Source organism: Salvelinus alpinus, chromosome 20, assembly GCF_045679555.1.
Source record: "Salvelinus alpinus chromosome 20, SLU_Salpinus.1, whole genome shotgun sequence".
Taxonomy (NCBI): Eukaryota; Metazoa; Chordata; class Actinopteri; order Salmoniformes; family Salmonidae; genus Salvelinus; species Salvelinus alpinus.
Window position 1 is genome coordinate 49,069,779 of NC_092105.1, and position 26,323 is coordinate 49,096,101.

Consider the following 26,323-nt stretch of genomic DNA (forward strand, 5'->3'; position numbering starts at 1 on the left):
CATCCTCAATTCAGTGGGCAGCTGGGAGGATGTGCTCTTATTCTCCATGAACTTTACAGTGTCCCAAAAATTTGGGGAGTTAGTGCTACAGGATGCAAATGTCTGTTTGACAAAGCTAGCCTTAGCTTTCTTAACTGACTGTGTATATTGGTTCCTGACTTCCCTGAAAAGTTGAATATCATGGGGACTATTCGATGCTAGTGCAGTTGCAGTACGCCACAGGATGTTTTTGTGCTTGTCATGGGCAGTCAAGTCTGGAGTGAACCAAGGGCTATTTCTGTTCTTAGTTCTACATTTTTTGAAAGGGGCATGCTTATTTAAGATGGTGTGGAAAGCACTTTTAAAGAACAACCAGGCATCCTCAGGGCAAGGATCTCCTTCCAGAGAGATCGTAACATACTCTGTTTCACGGAAACATGGCTGTCTCTGGATATTCTTTCCATGTCTATTCAGCTATCTGGGTTCTCAGTACATCGTGCAGACAGGAATAAAGACCTCATGCGTGCTCATGTATTGACGTACACACGTGTCTATGTGCCTATCTCACAATTTCAATGTTTTCCAATACAATGAGATCTGTAGATTCTCTGTCTTTATCACCATAAGGGCTCAAATGCAGTTCTTTATCTACAGTTCTCGGAAGTTAACATACACGTAGGTTGGAGTCATTAAAACTCATTTTTCAACCACTCCACAAATTTCTTCTTAATAAACTATCGTTTTGGCAAGTCGGTTAGGACATCTACTTTGTGCATGACACAAGTAATTTTTACAAAAATTGTTTACAGACAGATTATTTCACTTATAATTCACTGTATCACAATTCCAGTTGGTCAGAAGTTTACATACACTATGTTGACTGTGCCTTTAAACAGCTTGGAAAATTCCAGAAAATGATGTCATGGCTTTAGAGGCTTCTGATAGGCTAATTGACATAATTTGAGTCAATTGGAGATGTACCTGTGGATGTATTTGAAGGCCTACCTTCAAACTCAGTGCCTCTTTGCTTGACATCATGGAAAAATAAAACAATTCAGCCAAGACCTCAGAAAAATTATTGTAGACCTCCACAAGTCTGGTTCATTCCTGGGAGAAATGTCCAAACGCCTGAAGGTACCACATTCATCTGTACAAACAATAGTACGCAAGTATAAACACCATGGGACCACACAGCCGTTATACCGCTCAGGAAGGAGACGCGTTCTGTCTCCTAGAGATGAACGTACTTTGGTGCGAAAAGTGCAAATCAATCCCAGAACAACAGCAAAGGACCTTGTGAAGATGCTGGAGGAAACAGGTACAAAAGTATCTATATCCACAGTAAAACGAGTCCTATGTCGACATAACCTTTATGGCCACTCAGCAAGGAAGAAGCCACTGCTCCAAAACTGCCATAAAAAAAGCCAGTCTACGGTTTGCAACTGCACATGGGGACAAAGATTGTACTTTTAGGAGAAATGTCCTCTGGTCTGATGAAACAAAAATAGAACTGTTTGGCCATAATGACCATCGTTATGTTTGGAGAAAAAGGGGGAGGCTTGCAAGCCGAAGAACACCATCCCAACCGTGAAGCACAGGGGTGGCAGCAACATGTTGTGTGGGTGCTTTGCTTCAGAAAGGACTGGTGCATTTCACAAAATAGATGGCATCATGAGGTAAGAAAATTATGTGGATATCAGTCAGGAAGTTAAAGCTTGGTCTTCCAAATGGACAATGACCCCAAGCATACTTCCAAAGTTGTGGCAAAATGGCTTAAGGACAACAAAGTCAAGGTATTGGAGTGGCCATCACAAAGCCCTGACCTCAATCCTATAGAAATTTTGTGGGCAGAACTGAAAAAGTGTGGGCGTGCACGGAGGCCTACAAACCTGACCCAGTTACACCAGCTCTGTCAGGAGGAATGGGCCAAAATTCACCCAACTTATTGTGGGAAGCTTGTGGAAGGCTACCCAAAACATTTGACTTAAGTTAAACAATTTAAAGGCAATGCTACCAAATACTAATTGAGTGTATGTAAACTTCTGACCCACTGGGAATGTGATGAAAGAAATAAAAGCTGAAATAAATCATTCTCTATACTGTTATTCTGACATTTCACATTCTTAAAATAAAGTGGTGATCCTAACTGACCTAAGACATGGAATTTTTACTAGGATTAAATGTCAGGAATTGTGAAAACTGAGTTTAAATGTATTTGGCTAAGGTGTATGTAAACTTTCGACTTTAACTGTACTTCTCTGGGAAGAAGATAGACTTCAAGCTAGCTTGTCATGCGCTCTCTGGGTAATCGCCACACACTTTCATATTTGTTTGAGAAGTCCCAAATGTTTGGGATTTGCAATGTTGTTGCCAGCTATTTTTTTCTAGGTTGCTGTTATAAATGAGAACGTGTCCTCAATCAATTTACCTAATAAAAGAAAAGCAAATACCAAACAGAGTGCACTATGTACACCTTGTTTATTAGTGTTGCATGTCCATGGTGGCAAAATAGTTGGATATGAAGAAATTTCGCACTTCCCCTTTTCTAAAGTAATGTGCACCTATTTCCTGACCCTCTACAGTACCATTGCATCCATACACCAACCGCCCCTATCTGACTCGAGTATGTGTATTTTCAGACAAGTACTGCTCTGTCTTCCTTTATCTATGCCATATCCAGTTGGTGATACATTGCTCTTGGGTCATTCTGTGAATAGAGTGCCTTTTGGGTTGTGTAATTTTGGCCAAAATAACAATTTCTTTCATAAATTGTAACATATCATAAAAAACACATGTTCAACTTCATAAACATCCCATCTCAAGAGTTTAAATTAAGAAAAATGTATATAAAAGTGACTATGAAAGTGAGTGTGGACCGTGAAAAGGTTGACAATTTCATCTTAAATCAGCCATTGAAGCTTGTTGTGTGCAACAGGGAGGGGAAATAGAATGCAAACTTAACAACAATATTTCAACTTGTTACAAAATGTCTAGCCTGTCTATCTATGGGTAACAGTGTTGACATGTTATTCTTGACGCGCTCAGTTTTTCACTACAAAACACAAATAGAAAATGTCCGAAAGAGTAGAACCAGCTCACCTGTTTTGCTCTATGATTTGACTATTAGAAGTTCAATGTCGCTTTAAAACATTTTTTTTTAAAGGGAATAGTTTTACCATATTAAAGCGAGAGTTTAGTTCACATTAGAGGGTTTATTTTAAACCTGAGGGCTTTACAATGATGGGGAAAAGTTAGGAAAATCTTGGTTTGAGTGGATTAAAATCTTCCCAGAAGTATGACATTTTCAGAGACAACAAACAAATGATTTGAAAGAAATCACAGTGTTATTGGAATTTTGAGTGTTTCATCTAAATGTACACACCATCTCAGAGGTACACAAAAGGCACTCTATTTGTGGAATGACCCTTTTCACAGATGTGAGTCAGATCTGTAATCTGTGTGTGGAGAGTCAGCGAGCAAGATCTAGCTAACTGCTTACAGCTGTGAAATGTGATGTTATGAGACTGAAGTGGGAACAGAGAACAGTGTGCTTTCTTCATTGTTGTTCACCAGATTCACGAGATGTCTGCTCAAGGGCAGGCATGGGCTGTCTTCCTGTTGATAGCAAGAGTTCAGCTTTTACCGGATCCTATAATCATTGGGTTATTGTGATGAGACAGGAGGCGTGCCCTTTCATGATAACTTGACTTTTTTTTAAATTATATGTTAAGCGTATTTCTGCTCTCCTCCAGTTTAATGTTTAGACCTGTGCGGTGTGCCATGTGTATAAAGTCATGCTCGTCATTAATGACTTGCCTCGCTGTAACTATGAAAGTACATGAACACAGCTGTCTACTTTTATATCTAATTCATTTAACTTTGCAAAATACCGGCATCTTTAGAGTGAGAGCAACCTTAGTTTGTGGATCTACAGTATATTGTAATAATAATTACATTACTTTTGAATATTACTTATTGTTGCATTATTTTACACATTGTAAATATGATTGTTTGTTATAATATATATTGACATTAATTCAAAATAACTTGTCTAGCATTGTGTCTGATGTTGATGTTGTGAGGATGGGTTTGCTGCTCACTGGGGTGTTGCTTGGTTAAAAAACTCACAAGCTGGAGGTGTGCAAGGATGTGGTGAGAAAGGTGAAAGCTGCATGGTAGGACGTACAGTTGAAGTCGGAAGTTTACAGACACTTAGGTTGGAGTCATTAAAACATGTTTAACATCCACCCCACAAATTTCTTGTTAGGAAACTATAGTTTTGGCAAGTCGGTTAGGACATCTACTTTGTGCATGACACAAATCATTTTTAAAACAATTGTTTACAGACCGATTATTTCACTTATAATTCACTGTATCACAATTCCAGTGGGTCAGAAGTTTACATACACTAAGTTGACTGTGTCTTTAAACAGCTTGGAAAATTCCAGAAAATTATGTCATAGCTTTAGAAGCTTCTGATAGGCTAATTGACACCATTTTGAGTCAATTGGAGGTGTACCTGTGGATGTATTTCAAGGCCTACCTTCAAACTCAGTGGGAAAATGTGAAAATCAAAAGAAATCAGCCAAGACCTCAGATTTTTTTTTGTAGACCTCCACAAGTCTGGGTCATCCTTGGGAGCAATTTCCAAATGCCTGAAGGTACCACGTTCATCTGTACAAACAATAGTAAGCAATTATAAACACCATGGGAACACACAGCCGTCATACCGCTCAGGAAGGAGACGCGTTCTGTCTCCTAGAGATGAATGTACTTTGGTGCGAAAAGTGCAAATCAATCCCAGAACAACAGCAAAGGACCTTGTGAAGATGCTGGAAGAAACAGGTACAAAAGTATCTATATCCACAGTAAAATGAGTCCTATATAGACATAACCTTTATGGCCGCTCAGCCAGGAAGAAGCCACTGCTCCAAAACCACCATCAAAAAGCCAGACTACGGTTTGCAACTGCACATGGGGACAAAGATTGTACTTTTTGGAGAAATGTCCTCTGGTCTGATGAAACAAATATAGAACTGTTTGGCCATAATGACCATCGTTATGTTTGGAGGAAAAAGGGGGGAGGCTTGCAAGCCGAAGAACACCATCCCAACCGTGAAGCACTGGGGTGGCAGCATCATGTTGTGGGGGTGCTTTGCTGCAGGAGGGACTGGTGCACTTCACAAAATAGATGGCATCATGAGGTAAGAAAATGATGTGGATATATTGAAGCAACATCTCAAGACATCAGTCAGGAAGTTACAGCTTGGTCGCAAATGGGTCTTCCTAATGGACAATGACCCCAAGCATACTTCCAAAGTTGTGGCAAAATGGCTTAAGGACAACAAAGTCAAGGTATTGGAGTGGCCATCACAAAGCCCTGACCTCAATCCTATAGAAATGTTGTGGGCAGAACTGAAAAAGTGTGGGCGTGCACAGAGGCCTACAAACCTGACCCAGTTACACCAGCTCTGTCAGGAGGAATGGGCCAAAATTCACCCAACTTATTGTGGGAAGTTTGTGGAAGGCTACCAAAAACGTTTGACCCAAGTTAAACAATTTAAAGGCAATGCTACCAAATACTAATTGAGTGTATGTAAACTTCTGACCCACTGGGAATGTGATGAAAGAAATAAAAAGCTTAAATAAATAATTCTCTCTACTATTATTCTGACATTTCACTTTCTTAAAATGAAGTGGTGATCCTAACTGACCTAAGACAGGGAATTTTTACTAGGATTAAATGTCAAATAGAGTGCCTTTTGGGTTGTGTAATTTTGGCCAAAATAACAATTTATTTCATAAATTGTAACATATCATAAAAAACACATGTTCAACTTCATAAACATCCCATCTCAAGAGTTTAAATTAAGAAAAATGTATATAAAAGTGACTATGAAATTGAGTGTGGACCGTGAAAAGGTTGACAATTTCTTCTTAAATCAGCCATTGAAGCTTGTTGTGTGCAACAGGGAGGGGAAATTGAATGCAAACTTAACAACAATATTTCAACTTGTTACAAAATGTCTAGCCTGTCTATCTATGGGTAACAGTGTTGACATGTTATTCTTTACGCGCTCAGTTTTTCACTACAAAACACAACTAGAAAATGTCCGAAAGAGTAGAACCAGCTCACCTGTTTTGCTCTATGATTTGACTATTAATTTTATGATTTGACTTTTTTTTTTTTTGTGTGTGAAAACATGGGAACATCTTGTGGTTCAATGGATAAAAATTTTCCCAGAAGTTTGACATTTTCAGAGAAATTTTTATTTTTATTTTTAAGAAAACAGTGCTATTGGAGTTTTGAGTTTTTCATCAAAATGCACAGACAATCTTAGACATACACAAAATGCACTCTATTTGTGGAATGACCACAGACGTGTCAGATCTGTAATCTGTGTGTGGAGAGTGGGCGAGCAAGATCTAGCTAACTGCTTACAACTGTGAAATGTTATGAGACTGAAGTGGGAACAGAGAACAGTGTGCTTTCTTCATTGTTGTTCACCAGATTCACGAGATGTCTGCTCATGGGCAGGCATGGGCTGTCTTCCTGTTGCTAGCAAGAGTTCAGCTTTTACCGTATCCTATAATCATGGGGTTATTGTGACAACACAAGAAGAGTGACCTTTCATGACAACTTTAAGATTTTTGGTCAATATTTTTTATAATATGTCAAGTATATCTCTGCTCTCCTAAGATTTCTACATGGTTCTCTTTTCATTCATAGAGTTTTTATCCACTCATCCAGTTCAATGTTTAGACCTGTGTGTATAAAGTCGTACTAGTCATCAATGACATTTCTCACTGTAACTGTGAAAGTATGCAGCTGTCTACTGATATGAGAAAAAATGGCAGCTTCATTAAATAGTACCCGCAAAACACCAGTCTCAACGTTAACAGTGAAGAGGCGACTCCGGGATGCTGGCTTTCTAGGCAGAGTTGCAAAGAAAAAAACATATCTCAGACTGGCCAATAAATAAAAAAAAATGAAGATGGGCAAAAGAACACAGACACTGGACAGAGGAACTCTGCCTAGAAGGCCAGCATCCCGGAGTCGCCTCTTCAATGTTGACGTTGAGACTGGTGTTTTGCGGGTACTATTTAATGAAGCTGCCATTTGAGGACTTGTGAGGCGTCTGGAGATGGAACTGGGCCGACATTCTGCTGATTTTCTCATAGAAAAAAAGCCCAAACTCAATACAGATTTCTGTTCCCAAAACTACAATCTGTTATTAACACAGTGCACTAAGTTTTGTGGACGTAACCCCCCCCCCCCCCCCCCCCCAAAAGAAAATGCCATTGTATACAAGGCGTGCAAGAGCGAATTTAATTATTGCACACGCACACTTTTTTTCCAGGTCGTTGTTGTAAATGAGAATGTATCCTGAATCAACTTACCTAATAAAAGAAAAACAAATACCAAACAGAAACAGAGTGCACATACATTATTACACCTTGTTTACTAGTTATGCCTGCCTATAGCAGTTGGATATGAAGACATGACGCACTTCCCTTATTCGACAGTAACGTGCACCCGTTTCCTGACCTGCTACAGTACAATGCATCCAACCCCCAACCGCCCCTCTCTGAATCAAGTCTGTGTATTCTCAGAGGTAAGTACTGCTCTGTCTCTTTGCTTTACACTTTTTACATTTTTAATTGTAACCTTTATTTAACTAGGCAAGTCAGTTAAGAACAAATTCTTATTTAAAATGACGGCCTACACTGGCCAAACCCGGACGACGCTGGGCCAATTGTGTGCCGCCCTATGGGACTCCCAATCACAGCCGGTTGGATTCAAACCAGGGTGTCTGTACTGACGCCTCTAGCACTGAGATGCAGTGCCTTAGACCGCTGCGCCACTCGGGAGCCCTTAATACAGAGATACTTCAATTTGAGCTGTTAATGTCCAAAATCTGAATTTGAGATTGTTAAAGATTGTTAAAGCCTAAAATGTTTGTTTCAATTCAGAGTACCTTAGGGATAATGTTCAGATATATTACATTCTATATTTGAAGTTAGAATGAATGCATTCTGTTTAGATGCATACAGTACTTGTGCTATTTACTTTTGGCAAAGCTTGTGTTTTGGTTATATAGTTCATATAAGGTTAGAGTGCCACTTCACTTGCACATGGAGGGGGATTTTACTGTGCAAGAGCCAAGATCCACTGTTGGAATTTCATATTTTGTACAACACTGGAAATGTGTTCTATAGTATATAGAAAGCACCAGCAGACACAGTCACATTTGGTTTGTGGTTATGAACACCCTCAATATGTTTGGGTGAAAGTGTTTTTAGTCCTCGTGGTGTGTTGTAGTATTTTACAATGGGAAGTTCACTCCAGAGCCAAAAACACATTATTGTCACCACAAGAATAGAAAAATATGACACTCAATGCAAAAAAAACAGATTTGATAGACAATGTTTTTATACTAACACCTATAATAAATTATACAGTTCATCATACACAATAGTTGTTGTTGCCTAAAGCCCTATTTGCACAGGACTAGTATTACAAGAGATTCTCAGTTATGTTATTTCCCAGAGTGAAGGTGGTTCCAGAGGACTATTAGCGCAGGCTTAGTTTTTAACTGTCCCCTTTAATACTTTTTTCATTCAGAATTGACTTCCGGATGGAAGGCTGTTCTAGACGTGATGATATTTCAACTTATCGATGGTATAGCCTAATATTGGCTTTTAGTAAGAGAAAGTTTAAATAATAATGCACTTCAATGAAGAAACAAACTGTATGCAGTCACATTGCATTTTAGGCTTAATTTGCATGTTTGCAACTACTTATACATTTAGAGATTTTGCGTTATTTTGGTCTAGGGTTTTCTAACGATCAATTAGCCATTTAAAATCATAAACTTGGATTAGCTAACAAAACGTGCCATTGGAACACAGGAGTGATGGTTGCTGATAATGGGCCTCTGTACGCCTATGTAGATATTCCATAAAAAATCTGCCGTTTCCAGCTACAATAGTAATTTACAACATTAACAGTGTCTACACTGTATTTCGGATCAATTTCATGTTATTTTAATGGACAAAAAAATTGCTTTTCTTGCAAAAACAAGTACATTTTCAAGTGACCCCAAACTTTTGAATAGTAGTGTATATCTATTTTTCAACTGAAAAATTACATTTACATAAGCATTCAGACCCTTTACTCAGTACTTTGTTGAAACACCTTTGTAAGTGATTACAGCCTCAAGTCTTCTTGGGTATGACGCTACAAGCTTGGCACACCTTTATATGGGGAGTTCTGCAATTCTTCTCTGCCGATCCTCTCAAGCTCTGTCAGGTTGGATGGGGAGCGTTGCTGCACAGCTATTTTCAGGTCTCTCCAGAGATGTTCAATCGGGTTCAAGTCTGGGCCCTGGCTGGGCCACTGAAGGACATTCAGAGCATTGTCCCAAAGCCACTCCTGTGATGTCTTGGCTGTGTGCTTAGGGTCATTGTCCTGTTGGAAGATAAACAGTCTGAGGTTCTGAGCACTCTGGAGCAGGTTTTCATCAAGGATCTCTCTGTACTTTGCGCTGTTCATCTTTCCCTCGATCCTGACTAGTCTCTCAGTCCCTGCCGCTGAAAAACATCCCCACAGCATGATGCTGCCACCACCATGCTTCACCGTAGGGATGGTGCCAGGTTTCCTCCAGACATGACACTGGGCATTCAGGCCAAATAGTTCAATATTGGTTTCATCAGACCAGAGAATCTTGTTTCTCATGGTCTGAGAGTCTTTTAGTGCCTCTTGGCAAACTCCAAACGGATTGTCATGTGCCTTTTACTGAGGAGTAGCTTCCGTCTGGCCACCCTACCATAAAGGCCTTATTGGTGGAGTGCTGCAGAGATGGTTTCCTTCTGGAAGGTTCTCCAATCTCCACAGAGGAACTCTAAAGCTCTGTCAGAGTGACCATCGGGTTCTTTTTCACCTCCCTGACCAAGGTCCTTCTTCCCCAATTGCTCAATTTGGCCCGGCGTCCGGCTCTAGGAAGAGTCTAGCTGGTTCCCAACGTCTTCCATTTAAGAATGATGGAGGCCACTGTGTTCTTGGGGACCTTCAATGCTGCAGAAATGTTTTGGTACCCTTCCCCGGATCTGTGCCTCGACACAATCCTGTCTCGGAACTCTATGGACAATCCCTTCGACCTTATGGCTTGGTTATTGCTCTGAGGTGCATTGTCAGCTGTGGGACCTTATATACAGACAGGTGTGTGCCTTTCCAAATCATGTCCAATCAATTGGATTTACCACAGGTGGACTCCAATCAAGTTGTAGAAACATCTCAAGGATGATCAATGGAAGCAGGATGCTCCTGAGCTCAATTTCGAGTCTCATATCAAAGGGTCTGAATACTTATTTAATTAAGGTATTTCAGTTTTTTTTTTTTTTTATTAATTTGCAAAAAAAAATTAAAAACCTGTTTTCGCTTTGTCATTATGGGGTATTGTGTGTAGATTACTGAGGAGTTTTATTTATTTAATACATTTTAGAACAAGGATGTAACGTAACAAAATATGGAAAAGGTCAAGGGGTCTGAACACTTTGCGAAGGCATTGTATTCTACAGACTTGTATACACAAAGTTGTTGATATTTTATAAAATGTTGATTGTAGATAACATTTTATTTGGAAATATGCACCAAAAATGCTGATTACGTACATGTCTTTAGTATTTTAAAGATTACAAAAGTAAATATCCACAATCTGCTCTTTACACGTCCGGTCCTGGAATGTCATAACAAAATTAAACAAAAATATTTAGGCTGACTTCATCCAGTGTCCAAGAAAATGTATTTGCGGTATATACAAATATGTGCTTATTTAATTAGATGGTTACTAATTTGCATATTTTAATACAATATTAGGGGGGAAATTACCCTATTAGGGTGTGGTGACAAATATTTGGTGATCTTTAATTCATTTGCACATTATTGTCTGCCAATTCTTGTTTTAAAACAAAAGTTCTGATCCCACGCGACACTAGCTAGTACATTGGGCTACAGACAAGACAATGCTACCCTTTTACATAATCTAAATGTCTGTCTGATCATAGGTAGTCTGTGTGAAGTCATTGTCACCATGGCCTGGAGTACCAACAGCACCAAACTGGACAACATCACCTTGTCCCTGTTCCAGAACGTGACAGCTAGCACAGCTATCTCCATCATCTACATCGTGGTCACCGTCATCAACCTGATAGGAAATGGCCTCTCCATGTGGCTTCTCCTCTTCCGTACCTCTCCCAAAACTCCCTCCATCATCTTCATGATAAACCTGACCCTGACTGACCTGGTCTTGGGCCTCGTCCTGCCCTTCCAGATCAAGTATCAGATGCAGGGGCATAATTGGAGCCTGGGCCCGGGCATATGCAGGTATTCTTGTTTATTTTTTTAATCATCATTTATTTATCCTGATCAGTCTCATTGAGAAATATGTCTTTCTTTTGTCACAGATGAATAACGATTAAATATATTCTGATCTTCCACAGGCTCCTGACCCTGGTTTTCTTTGCCAACATGTACTGCTCAATTCTAACTATGACCGCCATCAGTGGAGACCGCTACCTGGGCATCTGTTGGCCCATGCTCTTCCGTGAGACCAGGGAAAGGAAGTCATTCGCTGTTATCGGCTGTTTCGCCATGTGGACAGTCGTCCTATCTGTCCTGTACCCATTAATGACAACCGACCTGACCTTCTACGTTCCAGAACTCGGGATCACCACCTGCTTTGACGTTCTGAAGAGGGACATGCTTCCATCAATGGAGGCCTGGGCTGCTTTCCTCCTTACCCTGTTTGTCATCCTCTTCCTCATCCCGTTCTGCATCACTGTATTCTGCTACGTCGGCATCATCCGCAAGCTGGCCCGAGTTTCCAAGACCAACCAGAAAGAGAAAGCTATCCGTCTTGCTGTCACCGTCCTAACGGTCTTCACACTTTGCTTTGCTCCCAACAACATCCTCCTCCTGGCTCACACCATCCGGAGGCTCTTCTACGGGGACTCCCTCTACATGGCCTACAAGCTGACTCTTTCCCTCAGTTGCCTCAACAGCTGCCTCGACCCCTTCATCTACTACTTTGCCTCTAGGGAGTTCCGTCAAAAGCTGAGGCAGATGCTAAGGCTGAGAACACTGAGCAGTCTGGACACAGGGAAGACAGACCCGCACCGAGAGAGCCTGTACTCTGCCCAGTATGTGTCTGGTGGACAGGGCGGAGAAAACACCAGAGTTTCTGTTAAACAACACTGTTAAAAAACTTTGCCTGTAAAGTGGAGAGAGAGGGCAGATGACAACCAAGATGGCATGTCGCAATATCTCGTGTTGGGTCAAATGACATTTCAAAATAATTTCACAGGATGGAATGTTTTTGTGTGCTGTATATAGATCCAGTAACAAACCAGGGCAGATGGTGCTTCTGCATTTCCAAAGTTTGGGCTCTATTCAATCAGATCTGCTTTGGCCGACATCGGCATAGCTGTTGTTTTGATGCTGTCAGAGGTGGAACTGAGTTAGAGCTGTCAAATCCACAAGTGGCTCCTGGCAGTATACCTAAAGAGGACATTGCAAGTGATTTCGCATTAACATTGAAAGTGATTTCGCATTAACAGAAATCACTTGCAGCCTTGTTTACAAGTTTGAACACTGGAATGTGAGATGTAATCTACACCTGGTTTAAGATGATAGAAATACTCATAATTTAGTTGAATGATTTTTCAATTTGAAAGTAATTATTTATATAAAGCCTACACTTGCTCTGAACATCTAACGCAAGTAGGGCGGGTGTGGCTTTCCTGACAATGATTGCAAGAGCCGCTGCTCACTGATTTGACAGCTCCAATGCAGTTCCACCTCCTACACTGCCAAAACCTCGGCTTAATATTATTGAATCTTGGCCTTAGTAAAAAAGGGTTATTTATTTTGTGAAGGAATGTTGCATCTTGCATAAAGATAGGAATAAGATAGTGTGGCTAAGTGAGAGCTTATGTGCTCTCTGCCTCCTGCCAATTCGGGCAAATTCATTATTTCATTGTGTGAATTATTAAGTATACCCTTTGTTTGTTCAATGTTTATTGATTCCCCGCTAAATATATCACCAGTAATGCATTTACTGTTAATCACCATCATTTCCCAGTAATCTAGACCGTTATGGTGTGGTTACATCGCTAATCTTTGTTCTTTCCTGAAATATATATGCATATGAATTTACCGTTCTAACTCTGAGTGGACACATTGTTTTCAGATCTCACAAACTATGCTACACTTGTCAGAAATACATTTTGGTTTATTTCATTCGATTTAGGAGTTTACAGTCATTTTCCCCAATGTCGTTAGTTTGGAGCGCTCAAAGTTTGCATTTGTCTGGTTTCTTTGTCCTTTCTAATGTTGAGAGCACACACACATCTGAGCATGGATAGAGAGAGGCCTAGGGCTATATGGCCTCTGTGTTATGATTGAGGTCAAAACTGTGTGAGTTGAAAGAAAATTATGAAGTGTTCAATTTAGAAACTGTGATTAAATGTTATACTCAAGCCTTGATGGATATAGAAATGATCTTTGCAAGTGCATATGTATCTTTTTGAAGTCCTGTGATTCAGATTCGTTTTGGGTTCATAGCACGGCCGAGAGTACTTACCACCAGTCTAAACAGTGTGCCCGTTGTAATTTGCAAACCCATTTGGCAGTCAGACGCCCACCGGCGGGGTGGTCCCTAAAACACACCACGCAGTCAGCGAACGGCAGACCATAATTCGGTGGATGTGTTTTCACCTTTAAGGGAAGGCTGTGTAGTCTTGCCCTACCTGTGAATGTTCAGATATGACAGGTTAAGCCTGATTCCTAGGTTATTTATTTTGGCTGTTGCCAGTGTATAATATATATTGAAAATCTAAACTACAATATCTAGAAAACAACTGGCTGTAACTAAACCACTCCTTAAAAAACCTGATCTTGATCCAGATGATGTGAAAAATTATAGGCCCATCTCAAACCTCCCGAGTGGCGCAGGGGTCTAAGTCACTGCATCTCAGTGTTTGAGGCATCACTACAGACACCCTGATTCAATTCCAGGCTGTATGACAACCGGCCGTGATTGGGAGTCCCGTAGGGCGGTGCCTAGTTAAACATGCCTAGTTAAATAAATGTTAAATAAATACAAATAATAACTACTTTTCCTTTCAAAGATTCTAGAGAAAACTGTTGCTCACCTTCTTCCAACAGTTCCACCATGAGGCCAAACACAACCATACTCTACAGGTTAGCTATACTCACATCCCTGAGCATGTGTGCCAAATATCGCCACCATGTGGTTGATCTGAGTATGTTTGCATATGAGTCTTGATAGTGTTTTGAAAATGTATATTAAGATTTGTTACAGTACGAGTAATCATTGCGAGCTCACAGAACAGGGCTCCGGGCAGCCGAGCGGAAATGGAGGAAAACTCGCCTCCCTGCGGACCTGGCATCCTTTCACTCCCTCCTCTCTACATTCTCCTCTTCTGTCTCTGCTGCTAAAGCCAATTTCTACCACTCTAAATTCCAAGCATCTGCCTCTAACCCTAGGAAGCTCTTTGCCACCTTCTCCTCCCTCCTGAATCCTCCTCCCCCTCCTCCCCCCTCCTCCCTCTCTGCTGATGACTTCGTCAACCATTTTGAAAAGAAGGTCGACGACATCCGATCCTCGTTTGCTAAGTCAAACGACACCGCTGGTTCTGCTCACACTGCCCTACCCTGTGCTTTGACCTCTTTCTCCCCTCTCTCTCCAGATGAAATCTCGCGTCTTGTGACGGCCGGCCGCCCAACAACCTGCCCGCTTGACCCTATCCCCTCCTCTCTTCTCCAGACCATTTCCGGAGACCTTCTCCCTTACCTCACCTCGCTCATCAACTCATCCTTGACCGCTGGCTACGTCCCTTCCGTCTTCAAGAGAGCGAGAGTTGCACCCCTTCTGAAAAAACCTACACTCGATCCCTCCGATGTCAACAACTACAGACCAGTATCCCTTCTTTCTTTTCTCTCCAAAACTCTTGAACGTGCCGTCCTTGGCCAGCTCTCCTGCTATCTCTCTCAGAATGACCTTCTTGATCCAAATCAGTCAGGTTTCAAGACTAGTCATTCAACTGAGACTGCTCTTCTCTGTGTCACGGAGGCGCTCCGCACTGCTAAAGCTAACTCCCTCTCCTCTGCTCTCATCCTTCTAGACCTATCGGCTGCCTTCGATACTGTGAACCATCAGATCCTCCTCTCCACCCTCTCCGAGCTGGGCATCTCCGGCGCGGCCCACGCTTGGATTGCGTCCTACCTGACAGGTCGCTCCTACCAGGTGGCGTGGCGAGAATCTGTCTCCGCACCACGTGCTCTCACCATTGGTGTCCCCCAGGGCTCTGTTCTAGGCCCTCTCCTATTCTCGCTATACACCAAGTCACTTGGCTCTGTCATATCCTCACATGGTCTCTCCTATCATTGCTATGCAGACGACACACAATTAATCTTCTTCTTTCCCCCCTCTGATAACCAGGTGGTGAATCGCATCTCTGCATGTCTGGCAGACATATCAGTGTGGATGACGGATCACCACCTCAAGCTGAACCTCGGCAAGACGGAGCTGCTCTTCCTCCCGGGGAAGGACTGCCCGTTCCATGATCTCGCCATCACGGTTGACAACTCCATTGTGTCCTCCTCCCAGAGTGCTAAGAACCTTGGCGTGATCCTGGACAACACCCTGTCGTTCTCAACTAACATCAAGGCGGTGACCCGTTCCTGTAGGTTCATGCTCTACAACATTCGCAGAGTACGACCCTGCCTCACGCAGGAAGCGGCGCAGGTCCTAATCCAGGCACTTGTCATCTCCCGTCTGGATTACTGCAACTCGCTGTTGGCTGGGCTCCCTGCCTGTGCCATTAAACCCCTACAACTCATCCAGAACGCCGCAGCCCGTCTGGTGTTCAACTTTCCCAAGTTCTCTCACGTCACCCCGCTCCTCCGCTCTCTCCACTGGCTTCCAGTTGAAGCTCGCATCCGTTACAAGACCATGGTGCTTGCCTACGGAGCTGTGAGGGGAACGGCACCTCCGTACCTTCAGGCTCTGATCAGGCCCTACACCCAAACAAGGGCACTGCGTTCATCCACCTCTGGCCTGCTCGCCTCCCTACCTCTGAGGAAGTACAGTTCCCGCTCAGCCCAGTCAAAACTGTTCGCTGCTCTGGCACCCCAATGGTGGAACAAACTCCCTCACGACGCCAGGTCAGCGGAGTCAATCACCACCTTCCGGAGACACCTGAAACCCCACCTCTTTAAGGAATACCTAGGATAGGATAAAGTAATCCTTCTAACCCCCCCCCCCCCTTAAAAGAGTTAGATGCACTATTGTAAAGTGGTTGTTCCACTGGATATCATAAGGTGAATGCACCAATTTGTAAGTCGCTCTGGATAAGAGCGTCTGCTAAATGACTTAAATGTAATGTAAATGTAATCATGTCTGATTTACAGGGTTGGGTAGGTTACTTTCTAAATGTAATCCGTTACAGTTACTAGTTACCTGCCCAAAATTGTAATCAGTAACGTAACATTTGGATTACCCAAACTCAGTAACGGAATCAGATGACAGCCAGCTTGGAGTTTGCCAAAAGGCATCTGAAGGACTCAGACCATGAGAAACAATATTCTCTGATCTGATGAAACCAAGATTGAACTATTTGGCCTGAATGCCAAATGTCATGTCTGGAGGAAACCTGGCACCATCCCTATGGTGAAGCATGGGGGTGGCAGCATCATGCTGTGGGGATGTTTTTCAGCGGCAGGTACTGGGAGACTAGTCAGGATTGAGGGAAGGATGAACAGAGAAAAGTACAGAGATCCTTGATGAAAACCTGCTCCAGAGTTCTCAGGACCTCAGACTGGGGCGAAGGTTCACCTTCCAAAAGGACAACGACCCAAAACACACAGACAAGACAACTCCGGCGTAGCTTCGGGACAATTCTCTGAATGTCCTTGAGTGGCCCAGCCAGAGCTCAGACTTGTACTCTGGAGATACCTGAAAATAGCTGTGCAGGAATGCTTCCCATCCAACCTTAGAGCTTGAGAGGATCTGCAGAGAAAAATGGGAGAAACTCCCCAAATACAGGTGTGCCAAGCTTGCAGCGTCATACCCAAGAAGACTCAAGGATGTAATCGCTGCCAAAGGTGCTTCAACAAAGTACTGAGTAAAGGGTCTAAATAATTATGTAAATATGATATTTCAGTTTTGTTTTGTTATACATTTGCAAAAATGTCTAATCCTGCTTTTGCTTTGTCATTTTGGGGTATTTTGTGTAGATTGATGAGGGGGGAAAAAACAATTTAATTCATTTTAGAATACGGCTGTAACGTAACAAAATGTGGAATAAGTCAAGGGGTCTGAATACTTTCCAAATGTGCTGTATAGTGTATGTTTTGTAATTTATATTTACATTTTTGACGACCAACGTAATGAGTAACTTTTGAGTAACTTCAATAACACTGCTATCTCTTTTTAGGACACATGGAAATTAATTTCCTTAGGTATTGATCATGCAAACACAAAAATTGGGACACAGCAGGCGTGAGATTCAAACCTATAATCTCTGTTCTCTATCTATGGAATTAGTTCACTGCATCATCAGAATGGAGAAAGAATGCCATGTTTTTTTTACGCATACAAAGTTGTTAATTTTTGTTGTTTCAAAGGAAACAAGCACTTATTAAGATCAGGCGTGGCCAATTAGTGGGCGAGTCCAACCAACCTGAACACACTTAACAGGATAAGGAATAGAGATAGTTTTGTTGATGCTGAGAACGGAAGGTATACGTTTTTAAATAATATTATTCCAATGTTCTCTGAACGTTACAAGTTTTCTTGTGGTTTTTATGGAACGTTTTGCTTAACATTCTGAGAAAATATAACTTTTCCTACAGGTTAATGTTTTCTCATGGTTCTATTTAAAATCATGTTCTCAAATTGTTTCGAGAACGTTAAGAAAACTTTACATTAAAACCACAAGAAAACTTTAGTAACGTTCAGAGAACGTCCTAAAGAATGAAAATGTCCAATTCCGTTCTCAGAACATTTAAAAGTCTTTCAGTTTAACCGGATAGGACAATTATTGCTTCATTCCCAGAACCAATGGGAAACCAAAAACTTAAGTTCCCACAACTTCCAAGGAACCAAATGTGCTACCAAAAAAGCTCCGGACAATTAACACAATTGCATTTTATTGATGGCAATTTGAATGCACAGAGATACCGTAACGAGATCCTGAGGCCCATTGTCATGCCATTCATCCGCCGCCATCACCTTATGTTTCAGCATGATAATGCAAGGATCTGTACACAATTCCTGCGAGCTGAAAATTTCCCAGTTCTTCCATGGCCTGCATACTCACCAGACATGTCACCCTTTGAGCATGTTTGGGATGCTCTGGATCGACATGTACGACAGCGTGTTCCAGTTACTGGCCAGCATCCAGCAACTTTGCACAGCCATTGAAGAGAAGTGGGACAACATTCCATAGGCCACAATCAACAGCCTGATCAACTATGCGAAGGAGTCACGCTGTATGAGGCAAATGGTTGTCACACCAGATACTAACTGGTTTTCTGATTCACGCCCCTACCTTTTTTAAAAAAAGATATCTGTGACCAACAGATGTATATCTGTTTTCCTAGTCATATGAAATCCATAGATTAAGACATCATTTATTTATTTCAATTGACTGATTTCCTAAGATGAACTGTAACAGTAAAATCTTTGAAATTGTTGCATGTTGCGTCTATATATATATTTTTCAGCTGAAACAAACCACCCACATGGCAGCTTCTTGTCAATGTTGCAAGCTATCTGACCGTTCGGAATTGTAACAATTCATGGCTTCTGCCCCATCGATGTGCATGCATTATCCCCCCACCCCATTCCTTTCTCTGTGATGTCTTGACGGCCCACAACTAGCATTTGCAGGTGTGGGCCCCTTGCTCTACACCCACAACTCTAAACTTCAGAGGACGCTGCTTGACTTCATACTGGAGCACCTCTTCACTGGAGCAGAGTACGACAGCCACAGTAGAGGTAGACACTTTGCTTTAGAGAGAACGAGAACAAGATCACTGCACTCAAATACCCAAGGTCCCCAAACTTGACTGGAAATCAATTGTTAGCAGAAATTGATTAAGTCAGGGTATTGTGCAATGATGATCAAAAACCCATCCATAAGACTAGAGATAATACCACCACTCAGCGCTGTTTGATCCTGTGGGTCTTACACATCGTACCTTTCCCCAGCAGATGGCAGTGTTCTTCTTTGTCAGACTGTAGGCTCATACAGCTGTAGGCTCGTGCAGTTCACTTCCTGTTCCTGTTAGAATTGAATCATGATAATACACTCGGATGTTAAATGCACAGCTGCAGTCCTAGCTAATGTATCTACACAGAGGTGGTGCTGGACTATAAATCAATTCATATTTTCCTCCTCAAACCTGACCTAACAATTGACTTTAAATCCTGTAGGACAGCCAATAATACACACGCAAGGCTACAAGTTGAAGAGAATATTAGTATTTGTTAGGTGATGTGTCTATGGACACTTTCTGTAGTTTTTGGAAGCGTTTTTACGAGAGTCACTGATTCCACAGGGGGAAAGTTATAAAATAAATATGGCTATATTTAAACCAAAAAAATGTACTGGTTCAAAAGAAACTGCATGCACAGCTTTATTCTCAGAGAATGTCTTTTGTATTGGACAGTTCCTGTATGTTGCATTGGGTATTGAGGGGAGGTATTAATAATCAATGGTTTTTGATGACAGCTTTTCGCATGCGAAACATATTGCGTCCTAACACGAAAAGTACAGATACGTTAGTAACCGCACAAGAGGGGTTTTCACATATGTTCAAACAAATGCATTATGGGACTATTGGTTTGGAACATGTAATGTAAGATCTATTGTTTTATTTGATTTGCCTCATGGCCGTTATAGTATAGAGTAGTCACTTTTCTATTAGATGGTGGATTGGTGATCAGACTCGGGACAAAGGCGTTCCGTGAGAAAATAGCATTCACTTTGGTTCACCTCTGAGAGTGTCTAATTGGCTCTGTGAAGGATTGAAGCGCTGAGGGGGCACAAAGTATGTGACGACGTCTTGGGGTTGGTCTGGAAGTTATACAATTTTGCATGCTTCAAACTCCTGAAACAGCCTTTTCCTGCAATCTAGAGCCACAATCGGTATGCTTAATTATATGTATAAAATGTGTATATTTTTCTGCATATATAAGCATTCCTCTTGAGCTGTCTGTTTTCTGACTGGTGGTTATTTTGTTGAAGAAATGTAACATGCTTCTCTGCATCTCTGCTAAAATCTGGGTAAAAATGTAAAGGAATGTGAGTCTTATTCAGTACATTTAATTATTGCTAACCTTGCCAACAGGCATGCCAGCTAAGAAAACACTTCAGTAAATGAGGAATACAAAGTATATTGAAAGCAGGTGCTTCCACACATGGTTCCTGATTCAATTAAGCAATGAACATCCCATCGTGCTTCGTGTCATATATAAAAATGGTGGGCAGGCCATTATTTTGGCTACCATGGCTATGCCCCCATAGGATGACAATGCCCCCATTCGCAGGGCACGGGTGGTCACTGAAATGGTTTGATGAGCATGAACACGATGTAAGGCATATGCCATGGCGGTCTCAATCACCAGATCTTAACCAAATTGAACACTTATGGGAGATTCTACAGCAGCGCATGAGACAGGGTTTTCCACCACCATCAACAAAACAATATTGTGAAAAAATGGTGTCGCATCCCTCCAACAGAGTTCCAGACACTTGTAGAATATATGCCAAGGCGCATTGAAGCTGTTCTGGCTTGTGGTGGCCCAATGCCCTATTATGACATTTTATGTTAGTGTTTCTTTTATTTTGGCAGTTACCTGTAGCCAGTGGCGATTTTAGCATGTACATTTTGGTGGGGAAAACTCAAACATATTTTTTAGGATGCATGCCAGCAAAGCCACAACACAACACTAAACAATACATTAATTGCACTATAACGGTGACAAACGGTGGCCACAAACTGTCAGGGCCTACATAAAGCTGTCCCAACAGCAGATATTTATTTTCAGTAGCATGGAGTGAATCCTTACCACCGCTACACCTGGCTATTAGCGGAGCCTTGTCTGGCAGCAAAACAGTTCATTCAGCCTCATTTACTGGCTTTTAAAAAACATTGCTTATATGGCTGACTTGCTTAAACAAATGTGTTTTCTACTTACAATAAGATTTACAAACTATGGCATAGGGGAACGATAATAGTATGTTAAGAGGCAATCCGTAATTTAGATTAAGACATTAACTTCTCTAGGATAGGGGGCAGCATTTTCACGTTTGGATGAAAAGCATACCCAAATTCAACTGCCAGCTACTCATCCCCAGAATATAAAATATGCATAATGTTAATACCAGCAACAGTGTGTGAAAACCTTGTGAAGACTTACAGAAAACGTTTGACCTCTGTCATTGCCAACAAAGGGTATATAACAAAGTATTGAGATAAACTTTTGTTATTGACCAAATACTTATTTTCCACCATAATTTGCAAATAAATTCATAAAAAATCCTACAATGTGATTTTCTGGATTTTCTTTTCTCATTTTGTCTGTCATAGTTGAAGTGTACCTATGATGAAAATTACAGGCCTCTCATCTTTTTAAGTGGGAGAACTTGCACAATTGGTGGCTGACTAAATACTTTTTTGCCCCACTGTACGTATTGTGTAACATGAAGTCCTATGAGTGTCATCTGATGAAGATCATCAAAGGTTAGTGATAAATTTTATCTCTATTTCTGCTTTTTGTGACTCCTGTCTTTACCTGGAAAAATGACTGTGTTTGTCTGTGATTTTGCGGTGACCTAACATAATCGTTTGTGGTGCTTTCGCTGAAAAGCCTATTTGAAATCGGACACTATGGTATAAGATACATGTATGTTTGAGGACTTTTAATTATGAGATTTCTGTTGTTTGAATTTGGCGCCCTGCACTTTCACTGGCTGTTGTCATATCGATCCCGTTAACGGGATTGCAGCCATAAGAAGATAAGCATGTCCCATTCAAAAAAATGTAGAACCAGGAACAGATATAACCCTTGGTTCACTCCAGACCTGACTGCTCTTGACCAGCACAAAAACATCCTGTGGCGTACTGCATGAGCATCGAATAGCCCCCACGATATGCAACTTTACAGGCAGTTAGGAAAGCAAAGGCTTACTTTTTCAAACAGAAATTTGCATCCTGTAGCACACATTCCAAATCGTTCTGGTACACTTAAGTCCATGGAGAATAAGAGCACATCCTCCCAGCTGCCCACTGCACTGAGGCTAGGAAACATTGTCGCCACCGATTAAATCCATGATAATTGAGAATTTCAATAAGCATATTCTTATCGGCAGAGTCAACAGCCTTGGTTTCTCAAATGACTGCCTCGCCTGGTTCACCAACTACTTCTCTGATAGAGTTCAGTGTGTCAAATCGGAGGCCTGTTGTCCGGACCTCTGGCAGTCTCTATGGGGGTGCCACAGGGTTCAATTCTCGGGCCGACTCTTTTCTCTGTATACATCAGTGATGTCGCTCTTGCTGCTGGTAATTCTCTGATCCACCTTTATGCCAATGACACCATTCTGCATACTTCTGGCCCTTCTTTGGACACTGTGTTAACTAACCTCCAGACGAGCTTCATTGCCATACAACTCTCCTTCCGTGGCCTCCACCTGCTCTTAAATGCAAGTAAAACTAAATGCTTGCTCTTCAACTGATCGCTGCCTGCACCTGGCCACCCATCTAGCATCACTACTCTGGACGGTTCTGACTTAGAATACGTGGACAACTACAAATACCTAGGTGTCTGATTAGACTGTAAACTCTCCTTACAGACTCACATTAAGCATCTCCAATCCAAAATTAAATCTAGAGTCGGCTTTCCTATTTCGCAACAAAGCGACCTTTACTCATGCTGCCAAACATACCCTTGTAAAACTGACTATCCTACCGGTCCTTGACTTCAGCGATGTCATTTCTAAAATAGCCTCCAACACTCTACTCAGCAAATTGGATGCAGTCTATCACAGTGCCATCCGTTTTGTCACCAAAGCCCCATATACTACCCACCACTGTGACCTGTATGCTTTCGTTGGCTGGCCCTCGCTTCATATTCGTCGCCAAACCCACTGGCTCCAGGTCATCTATAAGTCTTTGCTAGGTAAAGCACCGCCTTATCTCAGCTCACTGGTCACCATAGCAGCACCCAGCCGTAGCACGCGCTCCAGCAGGTATATGTCACTGGTTACCCCCAAAGCCAATTCCTCCTTTGGCCGCCTTTCATTCCAGTTCTCTGCTGCCAATGACTGGAACGAATTGCAAAAATCACTCAAGCTGGAGACTCATATCTCCCTCACTGACTTTAAGCATCAGCTGTCAGAGCAGCTTACAGATCATTGCACCTGTAAATAGCCCATCCAACTACCTCATCCCCCATACTACATTGTAATTACTTCGCCACTACGGCCTATTTATTGCCTAGCTCCCTAATCTTACCTCATTTGCACACACTGTATATAGACTTTTCTATTGTGTTATTGACTGTACGTTTGTTTATTCCATGTGTAACTCTGTGTTGTTGTTTGTGTCTCACTGCTTTGCTTTATCTTGGCCAGGTCGCAGTTGTAAATGAGAACTTGTTCTCAACTGGCCTACCTGGTTAAATAAAGGTGAAATAAAATAAAATAAAAAACTTCAGAAAATAGATGGCATCAGGAAGAAGGAAAATTATGTGGATATATTGAAGCAACATCTCAAGACATTAGTCAAGAAGTTACAGCTTGATCGCAAATGGGTCTTTAAAATGGACAATACTTCCAAAGTTGTGGCAAAATGGCTTAAGGACAACAAAGTCAAGGTATTGGAGTGGCCATCACAGAGCCCTGACCTTAATCCCATAGAAAATGTGTGGTTTAGAACTGAAAAAGCGTGTGCGTGCAAGGAGGCCTACAAACCTGACTCAGTTACACCAGCTCTGTCAGGAGGAATGGGCCAAAATTCACCCAAGGTATTGTGGGATGCTTGTGGACGGCTACGCAAAACGTTTGACCCAAGTTAAACAATTTAAAGGCAATGCTACCAAAAACGTCTGACCCACTGGGGATGTGATGAAAGAAATAAAAGCTGAAATAAATCACTCTCAACGATTATTCTGACATTTCACATTCTTAAAATAAAGTGGTGATCCTAACTGACCTAAAACAGGAATAGGATTACATGTCAGGAATTGTGAAAAACTGAGTTTAAAACTGAGTTTTATTTGTCTAAGGTATATGTAAACGTCCAACTTCAACTGTAAGTACGCCTACCGCATGCAATGTCCTCTCATACATCCTCCAACAAGTTAAGACAGCTAGGAATCAACCCAGATGCGTCTAATTATATTTCTCCAAAGAGTATTCCACCACAATTAACCATACTATTGGCTTTCATAAGGTTTCTGGTCACCTTACCAATCCATGTGCCCGAATGAGAAATATATGCCCCAGTAATGGGTCCATCCAGAGCCTTAGTCTAGGACCAGCCCTTATGTTTAGGGGTAAGAAGTATGCCTCTAAGTTATATAATGTCTCCTCTGCTATTGAATGTCCTAAATATCCCATTCATCCACTGCCTTTGGCATTTAGAAATAACAAGATAGAACCTGTCTTGAATAATTTGATACCTGTAACCGAACCCCAACTTTGTCTTTGTGGTAGAGATAGTACTACCATGGGCCTTTCAGACAGCTGTAGGAGTTACGCGGGTGTGCCACCAACTACTGAACCCTCCCTTAATATGAATCATGCATTAACATTCTCTGACTCTATAGCTGGAATACCCATACCCATGCTTCTACACCTGCATTGCTTGCTGTTTGGGGTTTTAGGCTGGGTTTCTGTACAGCACTTTGAGATATCAGCTGATGTAAGAAGTGCTATATAAACAAATTTGATTTTGATATCCGTTATAGGGTCTGGATTGGGGGCTCCTAATGGGCTTATGTGGGTTTGCGGTGAAAATGGCTACCTACAATTGCCTAATGGGTGGGATGGTTGCTGTTATTTAGGCCAAACTCAAATTGAAGTCGCAACCATACCCTGCTGACCCTATTGGAGACTAAGCGTAACTCTACAGCGCACCACAGTAGCCGTGTGAAACGAGCAAAGGCAGATAATGGCTTTGCTAGTGGATTTTCTCTTAGCAATGGTGAACTGTTCAGATTGGCACTCTTCCCAGGGGTTGGAATTAAAGTATTAGGGGATTGGATTAATAACATCACCTACTCCATGCAGGCCCACATGAATTTGACTATTGCTGGTTTTGCCCTTCTTTCTACTGATGTTCAGAATGTTGTTGCCATGGAAACTCATGCAAGGAGGACTGGGAGAGGCTATATGAGTTACAGAATGTCTTAAGACATTTTGCAGAATCTGGGGAGAGCTATCATGTACTGTACTCTGTACCAACTTCTGCCTACAATTGTATTACTAAAGGATAATTGTAATACTTAAACAAAGAGTCTGTGTTTCCTTTCCATTACTAATGTATGTTTGATAATTATATAGACCTCATCATTTGTTGAAGAAATTGACCAACAATACAAAACACAGTGTGGAACTACATAACAGCCATTCGTTCATGTTTCTTACCTGGTAACTGTCCTATAAAATATTATTTTAATCATCTGGTGGGAAATGGCTGGAAAACACACAAGATAAATAACTTTTACAACCTTAGCAAAATAATGTGACGTGAGTCACTGTACATGGTCTTCATTATAGAAAACCCTAAAGTCGATTGACGAACCCATGCGCCAAACATGCATAGTTTATATTTATATTAATACAATCTGAACGGTAATTGTTAGAAACATACAGTTTTTTCAATGAAAGCTGACATTCCGCTGAATAACACGGTATATGGCTTCCGGGTATCACAACTTACGTAAAGTGACGGAAAACTTCCAGTTTATCTGGATTTCCCTGGACACATCAATGGATGGTACATTAGTCAATCTTACAGTATCTCGATATGTACAGACTTTGTTGTCATATGATGTCACACAACTAACTGGAAGTCAGTTTGTGATTCTCAGTTTCACACCGAAGCCTACGGGGCGAGTGAACAACTCTGTGAGGTAGAAATATTATGTTTTTGTTTGTTTAGTGCATGAACAACACGACTTTGAAGATCAGTGAGGATGAAGGAGATGATTTGGTCTAGGTAGTTTTCTTATGATGAACTGGATGGAAT

The 26,323-nt window shown here is 41.5% G+C and overlaps 1 protein-coding gene across 1 annotated transcript; it reads left to right on the top strand.

The window, feature by feature from the left end:
• Positions 1 to 7,509: 7,509 nt before the first annotated feature.
• LOC139547033 (P2Y purinoceptor 8-like) lies at positions 7,510 to 13,518 on the top strand. Its single transcript, XM_071356082.1, has 3 exons — positions 7,510 to 7,595; positions 11,047 to 11,365; positions 11,482 to 13,518. The coding sequence occupies exons 2-3, from the start codon at positions 11,073 to 11,075 to the stop codon at positions 12,239 to 12,241; spliced, it is 1,053 nt and encodes a 350-aa protein (XP_071212183.1). The 5' UTR covers positions 7,510 to 7,595; positions 11,047 to 11,072; the 3' UTR covers positions 12,242 to 13,518.
• Positions 13,519 to 26,323: the final 12,805 nt, after the last annotated feature.